Source organism: Bombus bifarius, unplaced genomic scaffold (genome assembly GCF_011952205.1).
Source record: "Bombus bifarius isolate JDL3187 unplaced genomic scaffold, Bbif_JDL3187 scf7180000008165, whole genome shotgun sequence".
Lineage (NCBI taxonomy): Eukaryota > Metazoa > Arthropoda > Insecta > Hymenoptera > Apidae > Bombus > Bombus bifarius.
The window spans coordinates 678,324-702,378 of NW_022884487.1; the positions used below are offsets into that span (position 1 = coordinate 678,324).

The 24,055-nt window shown below is 29.1% G+C and overlaps 6 protein-coding genes across 13 annotated transcripts in view; 4 read left to right on the top strand and 2 right to left on the bottom strand.

The window, feature by feature from the left end:
* The window catches only part of LOC117208987 (sodium-independent sulfate anion transporter-like), a 37,166-nt gene extending 36,272 nt beyond the window's left edge, over positions 1-894 (top strand). For all 3 annotated transcript variants that reach the window (XM_033450539.1, XM_033450538.1, XM_033450540.1), the window contains exons 9-11: positions 33-203; positions 316-469; positions 581-894. In XM_033450539.1, coding sequence (XP_033306430.1) covers positions 33-203; positions 316-469; positions 581-621 — 366 coding nt within the window. In that variant the 3' untranslated portion in view covers positions 622-894. The remainder of the gene's footprint in view (positions 1-32; positions 204-315; positions 470-580) is intronic.
* Positions 895-1,242: 348 nt separating this feature from the next.
* Positions 1,243-4,503, bottom strand: LOC117208990 (galactokinase-like). 2 transcript variants are annotated; one of them, XM_033450543.1, is made up of 6 exons: positions 4,389-4,503; positions 2,890-3,076; positions 2,661-2,803; positions 2,290-2,587; positions 1,900-2,221; positions 1,243-1,811 (listed from the first exon to the last, which is right to left on the bottom strand). In XM_033450543.1, the coding sequence occupies exons 2-6, from the start codon at positions 3,065-3,067 to the stop codon at positions 1,742-1,744; spliced, it is 1,011 nt and encodes a 336-aa protein (XP_033306434.1). In that variant the 5' UTR covers positions 3,068-3,076; positions 4,389-4,503; the 3' UTR covers positions 1,243-1,741. The 2 variants fall into 2 exon arrangements, with proteins under 2 accessions (XP_033306434.1, XP_033306433.1); XM_033450542.1 differs by having other exon boundaries at positions 4,031-4,403.
* LOC117208989 lies at positions 4,504-7,251 on the top strand. The gene is made up of 9 exons (XM_033450541.1): positions 4,504-4,728; positions 5,176-5,362; positions 5,559-5,694; positions 5,796-6,013; positions 6,076-6,136; positions 6,227-6,355; positions 6,433-6,768; positions 6,840-6,922; positions 7,033-7,251. The coding sequence occupies exons 1-9, from the start codon at positions 4,692-4,694 to the stop codon at positions 7,157-7,159; spliced, it is 1,314 nt and encodes a 437-aa protein (XP_033306432.1). The 5' UTR covers positions 4,504-4,691; the 3' UTR covers positions 7,160-7,251.
* A 525-nt stretch (positions 7,252-7,776) lies between these two features.
* On the top strand, positions 7,777-15,220 carry LOC117209051 ((E3-independent) E2 ubiquitin-conjugating enzyme UBE2O). 3 transcript variants are annotated; one of them, XM_033450639.1, is made up of 9 exons: positions 7,777-8,391; positions 8,655-8,828; positions 8,906-9,064; positions 9,121-9,777; positions 9,868-10,078; positions 10,159-10,342; positions 10,433-12,414; positions 12,492-12,863; positions 15,055-15,220. In XM_033450639.1, exons 1-8 carry the CDS (start codon positions 8,170-8,172, stop codon positions 12,854-12,856), a joined length of 3,954 nt encoding a protein of 1,317 aa, XP_033306530.1. In that variant the 5' UTR covers positions 7,777-8,169; the 3' UTR covers positions 12,857-12,863; positions 15,055-15,220. The 3 variants fall into 3 exon arrangements, with proteins under 3 accessions (XP_033306530.1, XP_033306532.1, XP_033306531.1); XM_033450641.1 differs by lacking the exon at positions 15,055-15,220 and adding an exon at positions 13,082-13,941; XM_033450640.1 differs by lacking the exon at positions 15,055-15,220 and having other exon boundaries at positions 12,492-13,941.
* Positions 15,221-16,494: 1,274 nt separating this feature from the next.
* On the top strand, positions 16,495-17,892 carry LOC117209065. The gene is made up of 3 exons (XM_033450664.1): positions 16,495-16,761; positions 17,285-17,368; positions 17,441-17,892. The coding sequence occupies exons 1-3, from the start codon at positions 16,719-16,721 to the stop codon at positions 17,608-17,610; spliced, it is 297 nt and encodes a 98-aa protein (XP_033306555.1). The 5' UTR covers positions 16,495-16,718; the 3' UTR covers positions 17,611-17,892.
* Positions 17,665-24,054, bottom strand: LOC117209056 (splicing factor U2AF 50 kDa subunit). Of its 3 annotated transcripts, none has more exons than XM_033450652.1 (8): positions 24,033-24,054; positions 23,067-23,296; positions 22,718-22,978; positions 22,481-22,631; positions 22,332-22,387; positions 19,074-19,355; positions 18,303-18,467; positions 17,665-18,225 (listed from the first exon to the last, which is right to left on the bottom strand). In XM_033450652.1, exons 1-8 carry the CDS (start codon positions 24,052-24,054, stop codon positions 18,094-18,096), a joined length of 1,299 nt encoding a protein of 432 aa, XP_033306543.1. In that variant the 3' UTR covers positions 17,665-18,093. The 3 variants fall into 3 exon arrangements, with proteins under 3 accessions (XP_033306543.1, XP_033306544.1, XP_033306545.1); XM_033450653.1 differs by having other exon boundaries at positions 18,094-18,225; positions 22,493-22,631; XM_033450654.1 differs by lacking the exon at positions 24,033-24,054 and adding an exon at positions 23,729-24,011 and having other exon boundaries at positions 18,094-18,225.
* Between the last annotated feature and the right edge of the window lies 1 nt (position 24,055).

Genomic DNA, 24,055 nt, shown 5'->3' on the forward strand with positions numbered 1-24,055 from the left:
GTTTCCTTAATAATATGATATTTTTGTTTCAGAGTATTAACGGCTGTGAATATCTTGTCATAACGCCTGACAGAAGTCTCGTTTTCCCGAGCGTTGAATATGTGCGAGCTGTAATTAGTAAGCAAGGTACGAAACAGGGAACCGCAGTACCTGTTGTCATAGATTCTACGCATATTCAAGCAGCAGATTTTACAGCCGCGAAGGTACACTATGAAATACTATCTGTAAAGTATCTGCACTAACATTCAAGTTATAAAATTATTATAATTTATTAAAATTTATTTCTATGCTATAATTGATATACTTATTATTTAGGGAATTAAAAGTTTGACGGAAGATTTTTCTAAACGTGGACAGCCTTTAATTTTCCATAATTTGAAACCAAGTATTATAGAAATTTTCAAAGGTGTAAAACCTTCTGGTTTGAGGTGTAGCTCTAGCGAACTTGAACTTAATGACTGTTTGAAAGGTAATTAAAATGTTATTACTTTTTACATAATATGTTGAGCAATTAAATAACTGATTTGTTCAATTTTATGTAAAAATGTATGATTTATATAAAACTTTTATTTATTTCCAGAATTTTCAAATATTTCGTCGGCTTCTATGAACAGATACTGACAATATTTAGACTTCTATAAATTCCGTCCCGGAAGTACTCTTTCTTTAGTTTATATGTATCAGTATTATATTAAGACGAAGATGGTCAATATGTTAGACAATATTATGATAAAGAGCAACAATCTTATTTTATAATTAATTGTTACTTTGTAACAATTACATATTTTAATATGTAACAATTAACCCTTTCGACACAATGTTATACTATACGACGATATTTCACGTACATAAGTACTTCTGCATTACAAAACGAAAATTCTGTTTTCTTAAAAATACATATGATACACATTAGTAATATAAAATAATTTTAAAATAATTTAAAATTTACAAGAAAATATATGAAAAGATTATATATACTACATCGATATTGTGCCAAAAGGGTCAGATTATAAGTAGGATTATAAAATATACATTGGCTCACGAAAATATTTGAACATTTATCAGAGAAATCCTTTATGCCCATATTATGCGTGTTATATACGAAATTTTGGAATTTTATCAACGAGATATTTATTACAAACATATATATGTATATATACATATCTTGTAGATCATATACATCTTGTAGAATGTTCTGAATATCTTTTAGAGTATAATTAAGTCTCAGAGCAACAATGCTAATGAAATTTCAAAATGTTTCATATAACACACATAATATATTTACAAAAGATCTCTACAAATGTTTGAATACATTCGTGAACCTGTGCATATACAAACATAAATGAATACATTGACGCAAATTCACGTAAACTGTCAATAGTATTTTACATGACTTTTTATACAGACGCATTATTTGTACATGCTATTTAAAAATTACTCCTTATTACATTTAACATATGTTAATACTTCATATCATTTCAAAAAATATTAACAAATATTAAAAAATGTTTCAGGCACATTATTCTAAGTTTTAGATAATATCCCATAAAAATCAAAATTTCAATAAAACCACTAGTAGGTATACATATTTTTCTAACAATACATCATTTTTTTCTAAAATTAAACAAGCCTGTTTAATATAACTATGAAAATAAATTATAAATCTTTTTAATTAGATTTTTCCAATAACATGACTTTTTATCAGTTAAAACTAAATAATTACTTCCCATTATCATATTGTTTAATTTATATCCAGGATTCTTGCACCCATTGCAGGGCTTGCTATATAAAATGTTGCATTTCCAGAATACCTATAATAAAAAGACATTTATAAACATTGTTGTGTAAAGAAAAAGGAAGAGAATTATTTAAGAGAAATATTTAAGGAAAAAATCTAACTTGGCCTTCATATGATTAATTGCTTCGTCAATTACATCTTTTTTCAATAATGTTACTGTACACCCTCCAAAACCAGCACCAGTTAAACGACTTCCTAAGACACCATTTACTGCTCTTGCTGCTGTTACTAAAGTATCTAGCTCAACAGAAGATACTTCATAATCTTTCTTTAAAGAATCATGACTTTCGTTCATTAACTGTCCAAATTTATCAAAATTTCCTTTTTCTAGGGCATCTGCAGCATCAATTGTTCTTTGAATTTCTGTTACTACATGACGAGTTCGTTTTATCATTTCTTCAGGTACATTCTGTGATTTTAAAGCTAAAAATAAAATCAACATAATAAACAACACAATTTTGCCTTGTAACATAATTGTATTTATTTTCTACCTTGAATATCACTCATAGATATTTCACGTAAACTTTTTTTATTTAACCTTTTTGCAGCTTCATAACAACAATCTCTGCGCTCACAATATGCGCTTGAACTTAATTTATGAGGAGCATTAGAGTTAGTAATTAGAAAGATATAATCATTCATTTGTGACATAGGTATTTGTTTAGTACTAAGATCTTTACAATCAAGAAGAAGAGCATAGCCTTCTTTACCCATTACAGAGATAAACTGATCCATGATACCACATGGAACTCCAGCAAAATCATGTTCAGCACGTTGACATGCTAAAGCCTGAAAGATATAAGCTTTACATTTCTCTAATTTAGTAAAATTATAATTTATATAATATACTCTGTCATTATACTTTATCCTCTGGCTTTTCTGATTTTATACCAGTTAATGCTTCCAAAAATGTGTAAGTAGCAACTTCTAAAGCAGCTGAACTACTGAGACCAGCACCAACTGGTACAGAGGATACAATCACAGCATTAAAAGATGGCACATCACCTAAAATCAATGTTTTAATTAAATTATACAATAGAATTCTTTTATTACATTTTGGTAAAATGGATCAAAATAATGAATAAACTAACAAATAAAATTTGCTATACATCCTTTTACATAATTAGCCCATTTTGGTTCTCCTGGTTTTATACTCTTATGAGACCTAACTTCAAATTCAACATAATTTTCAGAACTAACTATTTCACTAAGGGAAACAATTTTACATTTATCCACATTGTTACGTTTTCCAACTATGAGTGTAACCATGGGCAATGCCTAAAAATATGGAAAACGTTACGCTTTATTCCATTATTGGTATTTGTTATATCTCAAATAATTTAATGATTACATATTTTCATTAAATACAAACATACTTATAACTTCTACTTTTAAAAATCGAGTAACAATTTAATTAAAAGACATTATATTGTTAATATAACTAAATTTTCTGCAAAAATAAAACAATTTTTAAAAGTCGTATATAAATAAAATAATACTCTAAAAAGTAATACATATTTAGGACTTTAATAGATAATAAATCATTAAAATTGTCTAAATTTTTAACACCCGAAATTAATACATATATATAATATATTAATAATAATGATATAAATATATATTTATTTATTTATTTATAAAATATATAAATTTAACAAATTCTGTGTGAAAATTCAATTATTAGGTAATTAATAATTTTTAATAATCTATTTCTCATATTCAATAATATATTAGAATCGATGTACGCATGTATTATAAAAAATAACAGTAGTTAATATCGATAGAAAATTAAAAAATCAGATGAATGTATGATTATACGATAATAATTGATAAGAGATAATAAGATACAAATCATAATATATCTTTGCTCAACTAAATTTTGTTATCGATAACTAGTGAAACAAATTTTTAACGAATTAAACAAATCTATTGTTTGAAAATGTCATTTCTTATTTAATGTTATTTATTAACATACATATTTGATTAAATCGATTACTGGATGATAATGAACTGATTGGATCTTTAAATATAATACATTAATGGCATGAAAAATAAGGAGTTAAGTATAAATAAGTTAGATATAATTTGAAATCAGCGTTACTTCTCCCGAACAATAACGAGTTCTGTAAAATATATTTTCCGATTAATCACGAAAAACAATAATTACAGATTTAATAATTTTATGTAATATACAAAGAAACGTAGTATTTATATAAACATCAAAAATTTTACCATCGGTAGAACAAAACCTTCATTGTAATCGGTATGCTCTCCAATTAAATTCACGCGACCGGGTGCGCACACACAAACATTCGCATTCTCCCTAAATTTATTCGCAAAAGCTTCTAAAGCTCTCGATTTAATTTCATTCACATTAAGCACAGTTGTTGCCATTTTTACCGATTATTTCAAAACTATTTATATGTAATGTTACTTAATATACGAAATATATAAAAATTTTAAAAAGATAAATGCAGTGGAATCTATGAATTTAATTTTACGTAACTCACAACACAGTAAAAATACGAACTGATACGAATATAAGTACAATACGCTTCAAACGGGTAAAATTGGTATTAAGCACACGTACACGTTATCAATACATCAACTTTGATTATGTGTGCAGTTACATGCTTGGAAATGTACGCTTTATCGTATCGTTAATAACAATGCAACTATTCTGCGTGTATATGCATACAACATGCGCACCACAAATGTAACAGAATTCGTAAAAGTGACATTTGATGTATTAAGAGCATCATCTCATGCTATTAAAAGAATAATACATGACTAAAATGATATCTCTTTTAATTGTTAATAATTTCTAGTTGATATCTAATTTAAGTAATGAACTAATTGCCGATATTTGACAATAATCTGTATTGATAATGCCATGACGGTCTCAAATCCCCTTATTAAAGAATTGAAAGGTAATTAAACAATGTAACGCTTTTATAGGTTAGGAAATTAATAATTCATTAAAAAAATTATTATACAATGATTTCTTTATAAACTTTATATTTATCTGAATTTTAAACCTTTATTGTTAGAATTACAAAATTCTTGAATTAATTTCCAAAGATATATTTCATATTATTTTCTATTTTGTTAAATAAAGATATAAATGCAATGTAAATAAAAGATATTTAAAATGTAATCAAATATTAGTATAAAATAGTATAATAAAATAATTTATTTTTGCAACATTGGTTTGTTATCTATTATTTAATTTATTAATATTAAAAATTTTTAGATCATAATCATACTTTCATCCTTATTCTTTTTTATTATATTATAAATCTTGTCAATATATCATTAAACATGATGAAATGATGTCACATGATAAGTATACTATTAAATAAAAAAAACAATTTCAGGCTGGACAAGAAAATTAACTGAAAGTAACATTGAGATTGATGAAGAAAATAAAGACCTGCCCTTCTTTTTTAAATGTTTAGAAAGATGTTTCCAGAAAGGTATATTGATGCGTTTAAATCCCATAGGATTTCCAAAATTACCCGATGCTTGGTATTGGATGGAAGAAATTGCAGAAAAACATTTTAGGTTTGCAAAAAGATTTGTAATAAATAAAATTTATTATAGGTTATTTAATTCTTTTCTCACTACTGTAGTATTTTAAGAAAATAAGAACATTTGTATTTATAAATTTTAATTAAATCTCTATTATAATATTTCAATATTTAAAACTTAATGTTAATAACTAAAAACTTAAAATTAAAAATTAATAACATTATTTTAGTTCCTCTTGTACCTATTCTTTGGTAGTCGAACAAGTCACACAAAATCCAAAAGTGTATACACCTACTGGGCATCTCAGGCTTTTAATTAAAACATGTTTAATGCGAAAGTGCCTTCATATGCCAGTTGAAATGCTAGTGTGTATAAATGATATTTAATATCTTAAATAAAATGTATATTTTTGATTCTATATAATTATCATTATGTTTTTATAATTTATGTATGTAAAACTTCATAGGTCAGAACACCATTAATGGCTACTGATTATTATGATAAAAACAGTATTCTGGGAGATAATATTCTTGGAGAAATATTTTTATCAGTATTACTGCAAAGCAGTAAATTAAATTTCAAATTAAATTTACGGAATTGTAGTTTTTTGGATGAATCCTGGCAATTACCAGAATGTTTAGCATTGGAATTAGTACCATGTAAAAGTTTAGGTATTTCTGTATGGTAAGAAAGTTACATTAGTAAAAACAAATGTTCATTGTGAATAATATTTTGTATTATTACAGTTTTACCAAAGGGAGAGCTTTAATAGTTAATTTAGATAAAAACTCTGTAGCTGCAGAAGATGTAATAAACAGAATAATTTTTTAAAATTTCTATATACATACATAATAAAATTTAAGACTCTAACTGTCCTTTACCTTTTACTTTTATTAGGATAAAGTTGAAATTGGAGATATATTAGATGAAATAAATGGAAATGCTATAACATCTAATACCAAAGGACAATTACGTAAATTTATGAGAAAAACTATAGGTCAACCAGTATATTTATATGTAATTAAGGTAAGGTATATTCAAATAATATAACACTTAAGCATATAATATATACCCTACATATTCCTTACATCATACATTTTCAGCACCGCAATAAATCAACCTGTGAATTATATGCACCAATTGTTCATCTTATAAGAAGCTCGGGTATTGAGGGATTAAAACAGATCTTAAAAAGATTTAATTCTGAAATACAAGATGAGAATGAGAAAACTGAAATGATTAAGCCACAAAGTAAATCACTAAATGCTGGATTTTCTGTTAAATACTGTGGTTCAATATATATTGGTACAAAAGGCGATGTTAAACAAATTGAAAGAGCAATTTTGCAAGTACTAAAGTCAGAAGAAGTGAAGTCAGTACCTGTGAAATTTGAATGTTTAGAACTAGGAATTAGGGTGACTCAGGATTCGAATGATGCAGTATGTAAATATAATTTTCATTATATGTAAGATTATGATATCATGAGAATACATTCTAATTCAATGTTTAGATAATATGTAAACAGAGTTACATGGAAATTTCATCTTGTGGTCGTACTGGAAACATTCCTAATTATTTTGCATTTATTGCAGGGTAAGATGAACTGTAATAACTGTCATATATTTTTGTTTTAATGTAAAAAATAATAATAATTAATATTAAACCATTTTATGGAATTTATAAGCTTTTAATTTATTTTACAGAGACACTAATTGCAATTTAGCAACCAAATTTGATGCATATGTCTTTTATCATCAAAATGAAAGCGAAGTGCAAACTATATTACAAAGTTTGGGTCAAGGATTCCAACGCACTCATTTCGCAGTTTAATGATTTTAAACGAGAGAGATTTATACAGAATTATTCTTTGACATTCAAATCGGACTTTATGTAATAATATGTTCCTAAAATGTTTCTATTCACATATCTAGTCAATTCCAAATGAATTATGCTCTCTATTTATTTTATTCCTTGCGAAATATTCCTTTCTAATAAAAATTGCTCCAATCATGTTGAAACTAAATAGTTTCTTGAAAAAGTAAATAAAATTGATTGTTTCATTTTTTGAAATAAAGTAAAAATATTTATGTATAATTGAATAAATATAATATAATTATATTTATTTAATTAAATAAGGTATTACTCTTTATTGTTTATTAAATATTTGCAAACTATAGACATAGATATATTTATTTGACAATCAATCCTGTATACATACAGAAAATTGAATAAATTCATTAAAATTTACGCATATATTAATTTGATACATATAAATAATATTAATATATATTGAATTTTATATTTCTCAATATATTAAAAAAGTAACTCCATTAAAGAATCCTTATTTTTTCACAAAAGCAAAGCATTAATTCCTTGTTACTTTATATGATTATGAGCTATACATCTGTCAAATCGTACATGAAACTGCTCCCAAATAAGATAAATTTATCAACTAAACTTTACATACATATGTGCATGTATCATATATACACATTTCATACGCAAACTATACGTAAGTGCTTTATAAATACGTATAAATGTATACTTGATAAGGTACATATTAGATAAAAATATATTTTGACATATGGTTTGAAATGACGATTGAGAAAAGATTGAGAACAATTCTCGATTTGGGAAAAGTCGATAACATCTCGATCGGTGAGAACAATCAAAACTAGTCAAAAGGCGCCTAAAATCGGTAGTTTTTATGTCGGGGTTGGGGTCGGGTTCGGGGTCGGAGCCAAGTTCCTTGCTTGCGACGTGCGCCGTAACCGTTGCGCCGTGTAACTTTCTGTCAGCCGTCGTCGGCAGAGAGCGAGTATTCAGTGATTAGAGGAAAGATGGCTACGAACTTTGGCGTAGAGTGTCAGTACTTTTACGAGGATGTCGTCTATCGTGTGGATAAGAAAGGTAACGTTGTGTTCGGAATTGTTATGGAAAATGACGACCAAGATTTGTCCGAAGAAAGTTCTGACAGCGAAGAGAGCCAAAAGAGGAAAAAGGGCGAGATTCGCGTGGTCTGGCATCCCTCCGGTATCGAGGAGTTGGTCAGCTCGAAGAAGGTATTTAACAATTAACACGATACGCAAATACATCGCTTAAAAATAGTAGACTATATATAAATTGGTTATTAATATTTCATTACATTATTACCTTTTTCTTATTGTATTTGTTTCTAATTCTATGAAAAGCGACACCTGTCATACCAACGAATCTGCAATTGAATGTTACATTCAAATTTGAATCCATATCTGATATAATAACTGTAACTGTTTATTGTTGCAAGAATATCAGGGTTTCTAAAAATGAATTTTTTTATTTATAGGTACATTTAGCAGATAGAACACTTATGCCAGGAGATGTTGTACGTCGGATGATCAAAGGAAAGGATACACAGAGAGGATATTGTAGAGATATTGAGCTTACTGCCTGTGTTCAAGTGATTGGTACTAAACAAGTGCTTACCAATATTAGGAGCGAAGATTTAGTTCCTTTGGAAGTATGTAATCATACATTTATAGCTGTTATTTTTATCAAAGTAACTCATACATCATGATTAATAGTTTATGTTTATAGGAATTTGCAACGGATATAGCTGTTTGTATGGATTCATGGGTTGGTGGCATAAAAATGGCAAATTTTAAATTGTGGCTTACTACACCCGATGGATCTCGTTGTGTCATAAATGAAACAGATTCTCGTGTTTTAGGACAATTAGAGGAGAGACGTGATAATGTAAGAATTAAATCCAGAATAATTATTTGATTAAAACTACAATGAAAATTTTTTAGGATAATGATTTTCCTCATTCTTCTGAATTTTATCCTGGTCAAAGTTTGTGGGGACCAGTTCACTGCCTAGAAGATGCACAATGGATTACATGTACAAAAGAAATGAAAGCAAAGAGAAAATCTAAACCACAGAAACTAACAAAGGTAATTGTAGAAAAGGTAGAAACAGATTGGGTAGGAGTGCATTGGCAGTGTAGAGCATATTCAAAGGATGGTGCTTGGTCAGATCAAGCTCAACCAAAATTCGTAGTTGAAGGAGAAAATTTGAAGAAACTAAAATTATTGAATGTTTTTGAACCATCTACTGTGCAAGTGGGAGATCGAAACTTTTATGTAATTAAAAGTGATGAAAATGTCATTACACGAGAACAATGGAGAAAACAACAAAGAGACATTTTTCAAGTTCCTAAACATAGTCCAAAGAAAACACGTCCAAATATCAGTGTGACAAAGCCAGTTGAAGATAGAAAAAAGGAGAAGGATAAAGATAAACTTAATGAACAGCAAACATTAGAAGAGAATGCTCATAATAATATTAACAATTTACAAAATATTACAAGCAATAATACTCTAATGCCTCCAGTACAAAACCAGAATACTGAAAGTTCAGATGATTGGGATACAGAAGATACTGGATCGCAAAGTGACAGTGCTTCAGTAAGATTTTTTATTAATTTTTTCAATTAATATCTAGTCAATGATAAACGTAAGATAATGAATGAAGATAATAAATTTTAATATTTCCAGGTATCTAGTGGATGTTCTAGCATGTCATCCATGGGTAAAAAGAAAAAAAGCCCAGCTTTAATGACAAAGGTTCTGAAAAAGAAAAAGTTATGCAAGGCAAAGAAGAAGATTCCACCAGTTCCATTGATTCCAGGGACTAAAATTGTTGTGGAAACATTATCTACAAGTACAAAAGCTAATGTTGTATGGCAAGATGGTTCAGTAGAATTTGGTAAATTTTATAAATAGCTGTTTTGATGGTGTTACTTTTCAGTAATATAAAATTTGTATAACTTCTATTTCTGCTTTTAGGTATTCCATCAACACAACTTTATCCGATTCATCACTTAGATGATAAAGAATTCTTCCCTGGTGATTTTGTAGTTGATCAAAAGGAAGAGTCTAGAATGTATGGTGTAGTTCAAAGTGTTGACCATCAGGGTAGAACAGCTAAAATAAAATGGTTTAAAACATACACTTCTAGTCAAAGTCCGCAGTAAGTATATTTACTACTGATACATTTTTCATTGTAACTAATGGAATTTATTGGAAAAATATAATATTGAACTTGATAAATATTTGTTAGGCCAACTTTACTAGAAGAACGTGAAGTCAGTGTATATGATTTAAAAGATCATCCAGACTTTCAGTACAGACCAGGTACATTAGTAATTCGAATAGCTAATTTTGAAGGAGAAGATGCTGGATGTACTGCTGGTCAAGTGCTAGATAATTATCCGGAAGGACGAGTTAAAGTGTGGTGGGTTGATGGACATGTAAGTATGTGTTGGCCTCAAGATTTGTATAAAGTAGGTGAATATGATAGTGACGAAGGAGAACTTTGGGACGATGTATCGTCTGACGCGTCATGGGAAACGGAATTGGAAGACTGGTATATCGCCGATACCGATGGTACAGAACAAACAGAATTAGAAAATATAAAACCAAAGCTAGCCGCACACATCGAAAAAGCTCGCATTGCAATGTCTAGACTGGAAGAGATTTTCACTCAAAATCCCTCACTTCAGACAACCGAAGTTATGAGAAAATTATTAGAAGTTTATAAAGATTGTCGATACATGGATAAACTTATGGGTACCTCTTTCTTCCATGAATGTCATTTTCAAGGACTTCTGGAGAGAGTCCGTGAACGTGGTCGTGCAAATGTAGCGCAACGTATGGCGGATCAAGTAACAAGATTATTTACGCATAAATCTGATGGATCAGAAGAAAATATAGAAAAGAACAATATAGAAAATTCCAATAATATACAATCAGGAAGTAATCCTTGTGAAAAGATCATTACCACTGTAACGGATATGACAGAATCCATTGATCATAAAAACGACGAATCCAGCAATAAACAGAACGTAAAAGGTGAAGAATCAATTAATCGTTTATTTATTAATGTTAATCCTAATCCTGAAGATTCTGGATTGTATTCTGCAGAAAATTCAAAGAAAGAGTCGGGTTCGAGTGACTCAAGTGGCGAATTTCTACTTAGCGAGGATGTGAACAATGTACCTGATCGTTCAATAGAGAAATCAGAAATGAATAAAACTTCCAAAACTCAGATGCACATAACAAGTTCTCACGTGGCTAGTTCTCAAGTTTGCGTTAAATTGTGCACTTTAATAAAAGCTCAACTTGTACTAGCGCATGCAGAAGTTTCTAGACGATTCGGGTTATCAAAGATGTCATTATCCGATGCCGAAAAAGGATCGTCTCCTTTGAAGAAGCAGAAGAAAGAAGAAGAAAAACGTATAGAATTGTTACAAGAACCATCAGAATATTCCATAGAAATTCCACCACCAATATATACAGAAGGGGAAGGATTTTCTATAGAAGAAACAGCACCAGATAGTCATAAATTTAAATTAACAATGTTTCAGCCTACAGATCCTACAAACTTTTTCAGAACTGTTTCCAAGGAATTAAAACTTTTGAAAAGTTCACTTCCACCCGGTATATGGGTAAAGGGATTTGAAGATAGAATAGATTTATATTCTGTAATGTTTCGTGGACCTGAGAAAACACCATACGAAGATGGTCTTTTTCTTTTTGATTTTCAATTATCTGCCGATTATCCTGCTGCTCCACCACTTTGTCATTATATTTCTTACTGTAATGATAGGTTAAATCCCAATCTGTATGAGGATGGTAAAGTTTGTGTAAGCTTACTTGGAACATGGTCTGGCCGTGGAACAGAAGTGTGGACAAGTTCCTCGACTCTCTTGCAAGTTATAGTCTCGATTCAAGGCCTTATTCTCGTACCAGAACCATATTTTAATGAAGCTGGATTCGATAAACAAAAAGGCTCTCAACAAGGAAAAGAAAATTCAAGAATGTACAATGAAATGGTTGTACTAAAATTGGTTCAAGCACAGACTAAGTTATTACAACATCCACCACCTGTATTTAAAGATATTATTATTGAACATTTCAAGAGGCATGCAAACAAATTATTGCAACGTTTAGAGTTGTGGATGGAAATTTCTGAACAACATAATAATCAACACCCATTATCTCCAGTAACACCTACTACTTTTAAACAAATATCTGACGTTGGTATGTTGTAATTTTTCTTTCTTTTTAATCTATGAAAACTTGCAGTCGATAATTTTAATAATTACTCTTTTATCCAGATAACAAAATTTTACCAGAATTTCCATTAATACCAGCGTCTAGAGGTTTCTGCATAACACTCCGTAAAACTTTAGCTATATTTAAAGAAGTGCTGATTAAAGAGGGTATTATAGAAAGGAACAGCGACGTACGTACTTGGGAAAATATCAAGGAGCAAACAAAGAGCGAGGGTCACGAAACAAGCAAAACCGCTGACAGTAATACAATGGAACACGACAGTAAAAAAGAGATCAGTGAAGGAAGTTCCAAATTAAATCCAAACGGTAGCCTATCAAAGGACCGTGTATCATCTTCGTCCACGAATATTTCCTCTACATCACTAAGCGAAACGAAGAAAATTACGTTGGATCATACCATCAGCTAGCCACAAGGTAAACCTAAATTTAAACCAAAATATTTAGTTCGTAAAAGATACACGATTATTCGGTAATACATTCAATTAATTTATTATGTATATATATAATATATATATATTATTATATATAATAATATATATATTAATATATATATTAAAGATATGTTCAATGATGTTCGCGGTATTTATTTATTAATATGAACACCACTTCTAACAAGCGATAACTTTTAACAGAAACGCCGCTGTCATTGCTCCGCAGCTAGAGATATTTGTTACTGTAGAGTAACCACATAGTAACGTAATAAATACGATCATATAGGCATGTATGAACAAATAAGATCTTGTTCTTGTATACAATTTCGTAAATTTCTGAGATATATTACACAATTTAATTTATGATGTTATATAGAATATATAATAATAAAAATACATATATGTATATTATATATAATACATAATATTATAATATTTACGAATATAAAATTAATATTTGGTCACGGGATACTATATATGCATTTAATTCTATAATTCTGCAATGAAAGTAGAAGGCGTTTCTCAAAAACGCAGTTTGACTGAATTATTGAAACAAAGAAACAAGGAAGGAGAAAATAATGTCAAATATTGAATAAGCGAAAAAGTATTGTCACTGCATAAAGAATGAGAAAAATTAAAATGAAGAAATAAAGTAACCAATAAAAGGTAGCAATACGTTAAGCCAACGTGAAAACACTTCTCAATAGAGTTTAAGAAACACGATAATAATAGTTATTAATTCTACATGCATTTCACTGAATACAATCGAGTAATAACGCCACCAACCTTACGAAAGAGAAATTCATTATCCTTCAAATATCTTAAAAATCATTATGCCATTCAATAATATAATATTTCAAATGAAAATACATGATTTTGATTGCAAATAGGTTGTAGTTTAGGCACAAAAAGATTCGTATTTAGATCAGACACCTATGACAATTAATGTCCAATGTTATAGATACTTCTAACGTAGTATGTAAATTATAAACAAATTATTATTATACATTCTATTATCTACAGTCAAGGAATTTTCTTTATCGATAATTTGTTTCGTATATTTATAGGAAAAAATTGTTTTTGTGAATCCTCCGTTTTTGTTTTGGTATATATAATATTTATTCGATAATAGAGTACTTGATGTTGTCACGAACATTTGCGGAGAACATTAGTACTTATTAAACAACGTAAGCGTTTTGCAGTATTACTTACATTTATTTTTTCTTTTTGTTTAATTTTACACTTCTTTGGTGTAATAATAGAATATATTTGTTTGCGACGAGGGATTCATGTTTCTGTAAATTTAAAAATGAATGCATATAACTAGGAGTATGAAACTTAATACACGTGAAACGGGAGTATGCATTCTGAGATATATTGCATGCAACGAAGTAATCGAAGAACGATTAACATATTAAGAACAACGTTCAGCTTTGTGTTTTTTACTTGATATTATGTTATATAATCTTGTTTTATTTATATATTATTATATTTTATTTATTTTTCGTACTCCAATTTTAAAATATATGTACAACCTAAAATAATTATTTATGTAACTGCCCCGTTATTTTATTAAAGGAACAGAATTCCAATGAAAACTTTCTTTTTACAAGGATGTCTTATTTGCTATTATATTTATACACTTCTTATATTTATACACACCACTACACAAGTTTAATTTATTTATATATTGCATTTTTTGTTTATTTATATGCTTATATTTATATGTTAATAAACGACGTAAAAATTTATGTTACTAGGTGGTGTTTAATCCTATTAACTGATTACTCGTAAATATAAATGCAAATTAAAATTGTATTGATCATTCGAATAATTATTTCTTTGTGATATTTTTACGGTACCGGATATGTACAGTATGTGCGCGACTTGAAACATTAATGCACAAATTCATGTTCCACTCTCGCGCCGAAATGTAGTCAGCTTTAAAAAAAAACAATCAACAATTTAATGTGTACGCATCATATACATTTTATCTGCATGTTCTTTCCATTATATCGATTTGTTCTTTTCGTTGAATATCTATCAAATATATATATAATAGCACAGAATTTGCGTGTTAATGAAAGATATACGATCACGTAGTACTGTACATGTCGAAGTGTATCTTTTCTGCTGTAAATCAGTAGATTTGATATTCTTCGACCATATTGCAGTGTTGTCAAGCAATCGCCATAAAGTGCGGCGACTTTGGAATTCTTGCGCCAACAGGGTGCATACAAAATGGGTACAGACAGAGACAGGAAAGTAAAAAAAAGAAAACATGTGTTTGCGCGAACGTTTCCTCGAAATCATGTGGTGCTGAATACATAAACAAAAAAATGAAAGGAAAAAATCACAATTATACCAGGGAAACTGCAATCTCTAGGAAAAAAGGAAAGGGAGAGAAAATGTATTAAGTAAAAATGATAACTAAACTAGACGAAGAAAATAACGAGAGGGGAAGAAACAATGCGAGTACTGTCTTTTAAGGCAGAGAAGAGCTTGTATTGTGAAACGTGATGTTTTGGAAAGCCTTGTATATGTGCCAGCTATTTCTATTTACATTATGATGGTAATTATATCCGTAAGTTGCATAGAGCTTTATTTTCGCCGTAAAATTACTTTAATATTGTATGAAAAGAACAGATGGAATATATTTAATTATTCGAGTCAACATATAAACTGTCGATACCAACATTTTAAATGCTGCTTCAGTAACTGTTTCTCATGATCCTTTGAAACATTATACATACATATAAAACATACTAAGCTATTGATTTATTTTACAAATTTAGTTCGTAAGTATATGTAACTATTTTGAAAGTTAATTAAGATATATTTATATATTTAATTTAAATAGAAATATTTCAAAGGATTAGTGAACAACTACATAGAATATTATTATAAACCTTCTAATATAAGGCATTAATCTTAACTATATCTATTTCGTGTATTAGAGAAAGTATCTCATTTGATATTTAGTTGAAGATCTTTTCTTGTTGGTATCGACTAATTTAATATATTACGACGATTATTATGTAATGATCTATTACTTGTAATTTGGTTTCCTTGATTTCTATTTAATAAAAAGTTAGTATGTGCGATTAAAAAATATTAACTGACTATAAATCTTTTCTGTTTCATAGATCCTACCCATACTCACCTGAATCTTCGACCTGCACTCCCGATAATCTGCTTCATATCCGAACCGTCAAATTCCAACTACATTCTGGATTTCCACATTTCTTTAGGCGATTATTCAATGTCAAGCACGCAAAAAATTCAATTTTTAAATATTTAAATCGCCTTAAATCATAGTGTACAATTCGGATGAAGTATTTTATATAAACTTGTACATATATTATTATATGCTTGTATAAATTTATTTTAACTAAATCAAATCGTTTGTCATATTTACTTGAATAATTATTTATTATTAAATTATAAGTATAATTTATTTTACTTTTGCCTGCAGTTACAAAAACGAATTAAACAAATTTTAATACGTGTAAAAGATATTAAATATTTACTAATACAAGTAATTGACAGAATTAATAAACAGATAATTAAGGAATTTAAAATACCAATTAACAAAGATAATTTGTTTAGTGCTCTCATAAGCGCTCATACAAAAAATTCTTTTTATCTCTTGTAAACATGCGATAAGATGGGTTTCCATTTGTTATCAAATATCTTATCAAAACGTTGATTCACACGTTCGTATCCACATCCTCATCTCTGACACGATTCGAGCGTTATTCACCTGCTTATTTTACCTGCAAGTGTTAATTTTGATTCTAATCTATCTATAACGTGGTTAGTTTTGGTAAAAACAACAATGTGTTCTAAAAAGTTATTATGCTATGTTGCTATTGGCCTATGTAAGTATATGAATTAAATTAATTATATTTCAAATACAATACTTTTGAAATAATTGTTACATACTATTAAACGTATCTATTGTGCACTGATGAAAAAGCAAAGAATCGACTTGCATAAAATATAAAATATTTAATTATAATTCTGGAAATCTTAATTAAAATTTGTAAATTATATTAATCCTAAAATTATATCTTAATAAAATAGTATTAGTAGCAATTATACCACATATACACGATATACGTATTTATGTCCTCGTTCCAGAATTTTTTAAATATTTTTTAAATAAATTTTTTAAATATATATGAACATGAAACACAAAATTGAAATAAATAAAATATATACATTGAATATATGTAATACATTATTAAAAACATACATTTATAAATGTAAAAAATTGTAAAATATATTAGTGTGGTCAATAAGAATATGAATAAATATATGTAATAACAATACAAACTATATTGGAATATTATTTCTCATTCTTTTTACTTTTACATTCTTATTTATTAATTTTGTATATAGTAATCATGGGAATCTTTATGGATGGGGTTGAAGCAAGACGTAAAATTTTGAAAGGTCGAAAAACAATTACTAGACGTTATTATTGTAAGTAAAAAATATAAAAACAAAATGTAGGGAAGATGATGTACATAATAATTAAATATATCAATTTTTTAGGGGGAACTGCAATACCAGCATGGTCTATAGTACTTCTAATAGGAATTAGCATGCTACTTGCCGGCGGTGGACTCTACGTCCTATTACAAAAATTTGTGGTTGATAATGCTGATACTGGAGAAAGCCATGCATCATACCAACCTGCATTGCAAACTGAAGCTGCACCTTAGATATCAAATGTTATATATATGTAATGTAGATAAAAAATGTTTTTATACAAAAAATTGTATGCAGTATGACAATTTATTATTTATTTTTATATAATTCTGCATTTAACAATGGATTATTTCAATCTCACTACTGATTGATGTAAACAATGATGTCGCTATTTGTACAATGGTATCCTTTTATAGCATCTCTTTTCTTACTAGTAATTTCATAAATTATGGATTATTTATATCTGGTTATGTTATCGAAAGATACGTAAATTACAACAGTTACCATTTAATGCACAGTATGATCAAAAAACAATTACATTTTGTTTTGTACATTCCGATAAAAGAGAGTCATTAATTTTTAGATTCTTTAGATTATTCATTCAATACATATATATAATATATATTATATATGTACTTAATGAATATATGTGTATATATATATATTATACACTGTAGTAAATTATGAATTGGTATGAAAGAAAGAAAATCTAGGTCTTAAAATTCTCTGCGGTGATACTTATCAGGATCAAAATATGATGTTACAACAACGCGATTATTGAATTTTCGTCCTGTAAGAGTCTGCTGTGCTTTCTGACAATCAATCACACTATTAAATTCGACAAATACCTACAACATTAAGAAACTTATTAATATATTTTTATAAATTAAAATAAATTAATATTTTATTATATTAAAAAACATACTTTCCCACATCCAGGTACATCAACACCTTCTATAGGTCTAGGTATTTCCACAGATCGGACTACACCATATTTATTACACTCTTCCTTGATGTCTTCTAAGATATCTTCATATTCTTCTTCTTCCATTAATTCTTCAGGTGTTACCATATTTAGCAAGCAAAGAACCTACATATATGTCATAATACATTTTGTTAAATGCAATACGCGTGTGTTTTATAATGTATTATTAAGAAATTATGATTTAATGAATATAATGAAAAAAGTAAATAATAGATATTGGAAAAGCAGTATGCTATACATGAGGAACTATATAATGAGAAACTGGTGGAATGCTGTAGAGATTATAAGGTGCTGAAAGGAAAAAGGACGAGGTACAGTGCTTAAGAAACAGAGTATCAAAATAATCAAAGAAATAGAGGAACAATATTAAAGAAGAACAGTGCAATAAAAAAAGAAAACTAAAAATACAAAGGGATAGAAGGGGATGTAAACATAGAGTTAGAAAACTAAAGACAGTAGTATAGTACAGGTTAAAATAGAGTATAATTTAGTATAATAATTTGGAATGGATGATAACAGAGCCAAAAAGAAGCGAGAGAAGTGTGAGTAGTAAAAGCATATGATATTTTAAATAACTTATTATCTCAAAACTAAATTCATTCCTTGGGAAGAAGCCGAAATATATATATATTTATTTATTTATTATATTTTGCTTATATATATATATATTAATATTATACATATAAATTTATTATAATAAAATTATCTTACCTCAGTAGCTGGCCCACTTGTGCCCACCATTGATAACCCAGGGACCTGAATTTGAACTGGAGCTTGTGCACCAATCATAGGGTTCTTGGCGCCTACGCTAGCTCGTTGAACAATCAGTTTCTTGTCTCCCAGCTGCATTCCATTTAATCCAGCAATTGCTTGATCAGTCATTGACACGTCAACGTACTCGCAGAATGCATAACCCTTGGATAGACCTGTAGCTGAATCCTTTACTAAATTGAATGCTCTCAGTTGTCCAAAACTCATCAGTAACTCCTTCACCTGTATTGTAAAAATAACATTATTTATTTAGTCATGTAATATTAATATTATTTAAATTCATATAGACTATGCAACTTTTAATTTTATTACAGTTCTCAACATAATTAATAAACACAGATATTTCAGATTATCATAATGACTCAACAGATACAGCAATTTAACACGTTTACTGCATATCGAAAATCTAGGACTTTACTAGGTGCTGCTCCTGATTCAACGAATTTTAAATATATCACAAACATCCGATCAGCAAAAGCTGCAATAGACTAATGACTTATGAAAATGTATGAGTATAACTACAATCAGTACTGTTGTGTTTCCTGTCACCATTTCGCATTTGTACTTTTGGAAAAATAAAAGACTGTAATATAAATAAAAATATAATATACATAAGTAATATGAATACATATAACATAGGATGAAATATTGTAAATAATAGGAGAACAAAATAAAATTATGTAACCTGATTATAGGTCAACAATGGGCAGAATTCTACAATTACCGTGATCCAGCCTAATACAACTGAAATTTTACAGCAAACTAATAAGATCTGATAGAGTAGACTACTACCTAACATGTAACTTGTGCACATATATGAAACTTCAAATACAACTAGACGATACGCAGACAAACGTGCTAAATATCATTACATACTTCATTTTAATCTCTTAAAATTAAAATATAAAATTGATTTATAACTAAATTAGAAAATCATTAATAACATAAAATTAATTATGGATTAAGGAAATAAGTCACAATATCATAACTTAAAACTAATATAAAAGTTGCATAATCAAAAAATAATAAATTTAGTATAATTTCATATGTATTATATCTCGCCTACTCAAATTCCATATAACATCTTCACTTAATGTCTTTTTTACATATAAAAGTTTTACTCCAGTCTGGAACAGATCTTTGTCAACGTTTTAATCAGAATACTCTTGCTCTTCAAACGTGGATTTCCCTCACATTTATTTTTGAATTCTCTCTTCAAAAAAACATGTACCTTAAAGTTACTTACATCTTTCCATTCCCAAGAAGTAACTGAAAACTCTGAAGCAAAGATAACAGCATGTTGCATTTAATGAAAACTTATTTATCTTCACCTCTAGGAGTCAAAACTCCCAGGTAGTTGTGATCTATGTAACTTTATAATAAGTGTTTGTTAACACTCTAATTCATATCATCAAGATATAAATTGTAATCTCACATATGATTGCTTAAGCCATCCAAGAAATTATATGCTATTAACTAAGGTATTCCAACGAGGACTATATCATTATAAAACCATCAGGTTCGTATATTCTTATTATTTAGAAGAATAAATTACTATTTTAAATAATTATAGAGATAATAAGAAGAAAAATTCCCATTAAAAGTCTATAAGGAATATCACGTATCAATTAGCATTACCTACTATATTATTAATTCTTTGGCGAGTAAGCAACACGCTATTATCAATAAAAAAACTATCCAATTAGAAAACGCACCATTTGTTTAGAAGAACCGAGATCTTCTGAAAGGGGCTGCAAAAGTCGCATAAGCCCAATACGAAGGCATGAAAATGATATAAGTACTTGCCTCGAGGGACTGGGCTAGCCTCTCTCCAGGCAGTGTGGTATTTTGTCATGTTCAGTAGTAGTAGTAGTGGTAGAAGTAGTGGTAGAAGTAGTGGTAGTGGTAAGCAAATGCTTTTGATCGGCGCAACCCTAAGCTAAGAAATGGGGAGAAAGGGCACTGGTATCAGTCCACAGTTACTATATAATAACCAAACGGTTATATTTCTTTGATTGTATTATTCCATCAATGTATCACTTTAATAACACAGTATTAACTTTTTCCGACGTTTAAAGTTCACATGTACCGACTTTTATTTTTCTTACTTTCTCTTTGCACTTTGTCTTTGTATTAATGCACATTACTGATACTCGAACACATAAATTCGTTCGCGTAACCTGTAAACGTATCAAAGCACAAGGACGAAGAGCTGTAAAGCCTGTAAAAGCCTGTAAAGAAAACAGCTGCAAGAGAAAAGATACTCCTGAAAAGAATAGATGCCAAAAGACTTGGAGCTGTTACCAGATGCACATAAGATTATGTGTTGACCCTGTAATCCCATCAAGACAAAAAACAAAAAATCTGATATACTAGGTAAAATTGATTGGTTTGTCTGTTGTAGTCCTAAAAAATCTTTTTGTATGTAATACCACTGCATGAAAACAGGCTCATTCTGTAAGAGTTTCAGATGTAAAAATACGAAGAACCTTTACTTTTGAAGAGTTCATCACCTAACAATTCTGCATGACTGCTTTAAGTATAACTATTTCTCTTCTCCCCTCCTACCCCTCCCTTTTTCAGTCATTTATTGAAAAATTTCGTATCCCCTTGGCTGGGTCCACGATGTTCCTAGAAAGACTGTAAAAGAAATGCGACTGCTGCGACTGCATGCCACCTGAATGCTGCAACGCCTCTAACCAATTTCCTATCCACTATCTAATCATGGCGCTTCGAGAAGAAATACGAGAGATGAAATTCTACATTGCCCTTAGAGTTCACTGAACACACAACTGGAATTAGAATCCAAGTCACCTAGCTAAATATAACCTAATCAACGCTGGAATCCAATGGATACACATACATACCTCTATGGCATTTCAGTAGATGACACATCTTCGTAAGTTTGATCTCCGCTAAATAGCTAAATACCTATGTAATAATTTAATCCTTTGGTATAACTCACAATGCTGAGAACTAGCATATATTTAAGGTAATCCTACAGCATTGTTATACAGCAGTGCAGTTGTTTTAATCTCTGATGCCATTTAGATATATTTAATATATTTATTAAAGCTTTTACGAAAAATACTAAATAAATATGAAATAGATTTTAATATACACATAGACATCAGTGAATAAGAACTGCTTCCAAAGGTGTGCAATTAACAAAACTATGTTGTAGACTTGTTTGCATACCTGTTCCTCATTCAAGTAATTGGGTAAACCACCAATGAAGATCTTGTGAGGAGAATCTAAAAATCAAAATATTACATTGTACTTTACATAATATTAAAAGCAAATTTTTAAACATACATAAAAATATAAAGAGTATGTATAAAACATACCGGGAACCGTACCTGGCACGTTCATACTTGGATTATCAGTCATTCCTGGCATTGGTTGATAATCATGTGGTCTTCTTATTTTCAAACTCTGTCCTTTGAAGTTGATACCATCAAATGCCATAGCTTGTGTTGTTTCATCTATCGAACGGAACTAAAAACAATTTTGTGAATATTTTGTCATGAAACTATAAAAACTATAAATTGCAAAACCTTATTTTCAAATAAACTTTGTTGTACCTCTAAGAAAGCAAAGTTTTTATCTAAATTGATCTGACATGCTAATACTGGATTTCCAGCAGCTTGAGCAAGACCAGATAGATGCATTTGTTGATTAAAGAACTCCATCATTTCTTCTTCAGTTACACCAAATGGAATGTTTCCTACATACAGTCTCCTTGCTTGGCGAGTTATTGTACTACCAACAACTGGCACAGCTGCTTGTGGTGTATCTGCCACAATGTTTGCCGGTATTTGTCCTGCAGCTTGCATAGCTTTATACTGTTATAATTCAAATTAAAATTAAATAAATCTCCAGAAAAAAACTAATTTATTTTGATAACTAATTTAATAAAATTCAATACATTACCTGCAAAGGAGTAATATGTTCAAATCCAGGTGGTGGTACATCCCAATAAAGAGATGGCTTCCTCCTTCTAGAACTGCGACTTTTTTTAGGAGAGCTACTCCTTTTCCTATCTCTTCTATCTTTAGAACGTGAACGAGATCGTTTTCTACGATCTCTACTACGAGATCTATGTCTCCTATCACGATCTCTATCCCTATCCCTATCTTTCTCACGGTCCTGACGGTCTCGATCTATCAATACATAAATATATAAATATACATATAAATACACATGATTTCACATTATTATTAATAATAAAAAAGCTATTCATATGATGCTTAATGAATAACATATGAATTTCTCCTAATGGCCTAATATATTTTTTAAAATTATTATATTTACAATTTTATAATTTTGATATATGTTAAACTTCCATACAATTTCATACATATATCAATAACTACCAACTACTATCTGTATATTTAACTTGTAATATACATATATGTATATGTTATATGTACTTAGTCATTACCTACATTTGAATGATTAAAATTACAATTCTAAAATGCATAATTAATAATTCATAATATATAAAAAATACATAATAGAAATCTTGAAAAGAGTTGATGAAATAATATATAATTATTATTGTGACGTAATACTACATATAATGAAAAATGTACCCATAAGAATGATCTTCGTAGATGCTTATTTTCAGGTTACCGATAAACTCACAAGATTTTGCAAAAAATATTTGAACACTATTTTATTCACACTGAAATTAAGTAAACGTTGAATAGTTTGAGATCTTTTAAGAAAGAAATATTGAAAAAAATGCCTCAAGATATGTTGACTCTTCTTGGGAGTATTTCTCCGGCCATTACGATCACTCACTCGACTTATTTACCTGACTGTAACGCGGGAACAATGACGAAAAAGCACAGTATACTTGACAAAGGTTTCTAAAGAGAACTTTGGGATATTTACCTCCATTATAATCTTCGCCCATT

Excerpts from the sequence above, each read along its gene's own strand:
- LOC117208990 (XM_033450542.1), bottom strand. The coding sequence starts at position 4,192 with ATGGCAACAACTGTGCTTAATGTGAATGAAATTAAATCGAGAGCTTTA. Across the intron at positions 2,222-2,289 it reads ATCTATGAGTGATATTCAAG|CTTTAAAATCACAGAATGTA; the intron begins GTAGAAAATAAA and ends TTTTATTTTTAG. Across the intron at positions 1,812-1,899 it reads ATTAATCATATGAAGGCCAA|GTATTCTGGAAATGCAACAT; the intron begins GTTAGATTTTTT and ends TTTTTATTATAG.
- LOC117208989 (XM_033450541.1), top strand. The coding sequence starts at position 4,692 with ATGACGGTCTCAAATCCCCTTATTAAAGAATTGAAAG. Across the intron at positions 5,363-5,558 it reads ATTGCAGAAAAACATTTTAG|TTCCTCTTGTACCTATTCTT; the intron begins GTTTGCAAAAAG and ends ACATTATTTTAG. Across the intron at positions 6,137-6,226 it reads ACTCTGTAGCTGCAGAAGAT|GATAAAGTTGAAATTGGAGA; the intron begins GTAATAAACAGA and ends TACTTTTATTAG.
- LOC117209051 (XM_033450639.1), top strand. The coding sequence starts at position 8,170 with ATGGCTACGAACTTTGGCGTAGAGTGTCAGTACTTTTACGAGGATGTC. Across the intron at positions 8,392-8,654 it reads AGTTGGTCAGCTCGAAGAAG|GTACATTTAGCAGATAGAAC; the intron begins GTATTTAACAAT and ends TTTTATTTATAG. Across the intron at positions 10,079-10,158 it reads AGATGGTTCAGTAGAATTTG|GTATTCCATCAACACAACTT; the intron begins GTAAATTTTATA and ends TTCTGCTTTTAG.
- LOC117209065 (XM_033450664.1), top strand. The coding sequence starts at position 16,719 with ATGTGTTCTAAAAAGTTATTATGCTATGTTGCTATTGGCCTAT. Across the intron at positions 16,762-17,284 it reads CTATGTTGCTATTGGCCTAT|TAATCATGGGAATCTTTATG; the intron begins GTAAGTATATGA and ends TTTTGTATATAG. Across the intron at positions 17,369-17,440 it reads AATTACTAGACGTTATTATT|GGGGAACTGCAATACCAGCA; the intron begins GTAAGTAAAAAA and ends TCAATTTTTTAG.
- LOC117209056 (XM_033450652.1), bottom strand. The coding sequence starts at position 24,054 with ATGGGCGAAGATTATAATGGAG. Across the intron at positions 22,632-22,717 it reads AAAACTTTGCTTTCTTAGAG|TTCCGTTCGATAGATGAAAC; the intron begins GTACAACAAAGT and ends AATTGTTTTTAG. Across the intron at positions 22,388-22,480 it reads CGTGCCAGGTACGGTTCCCG|ATTCTCCTCACAAGATCTTC; the intron begins GTATGTTTTATA and ends TTTGATTTTTAG.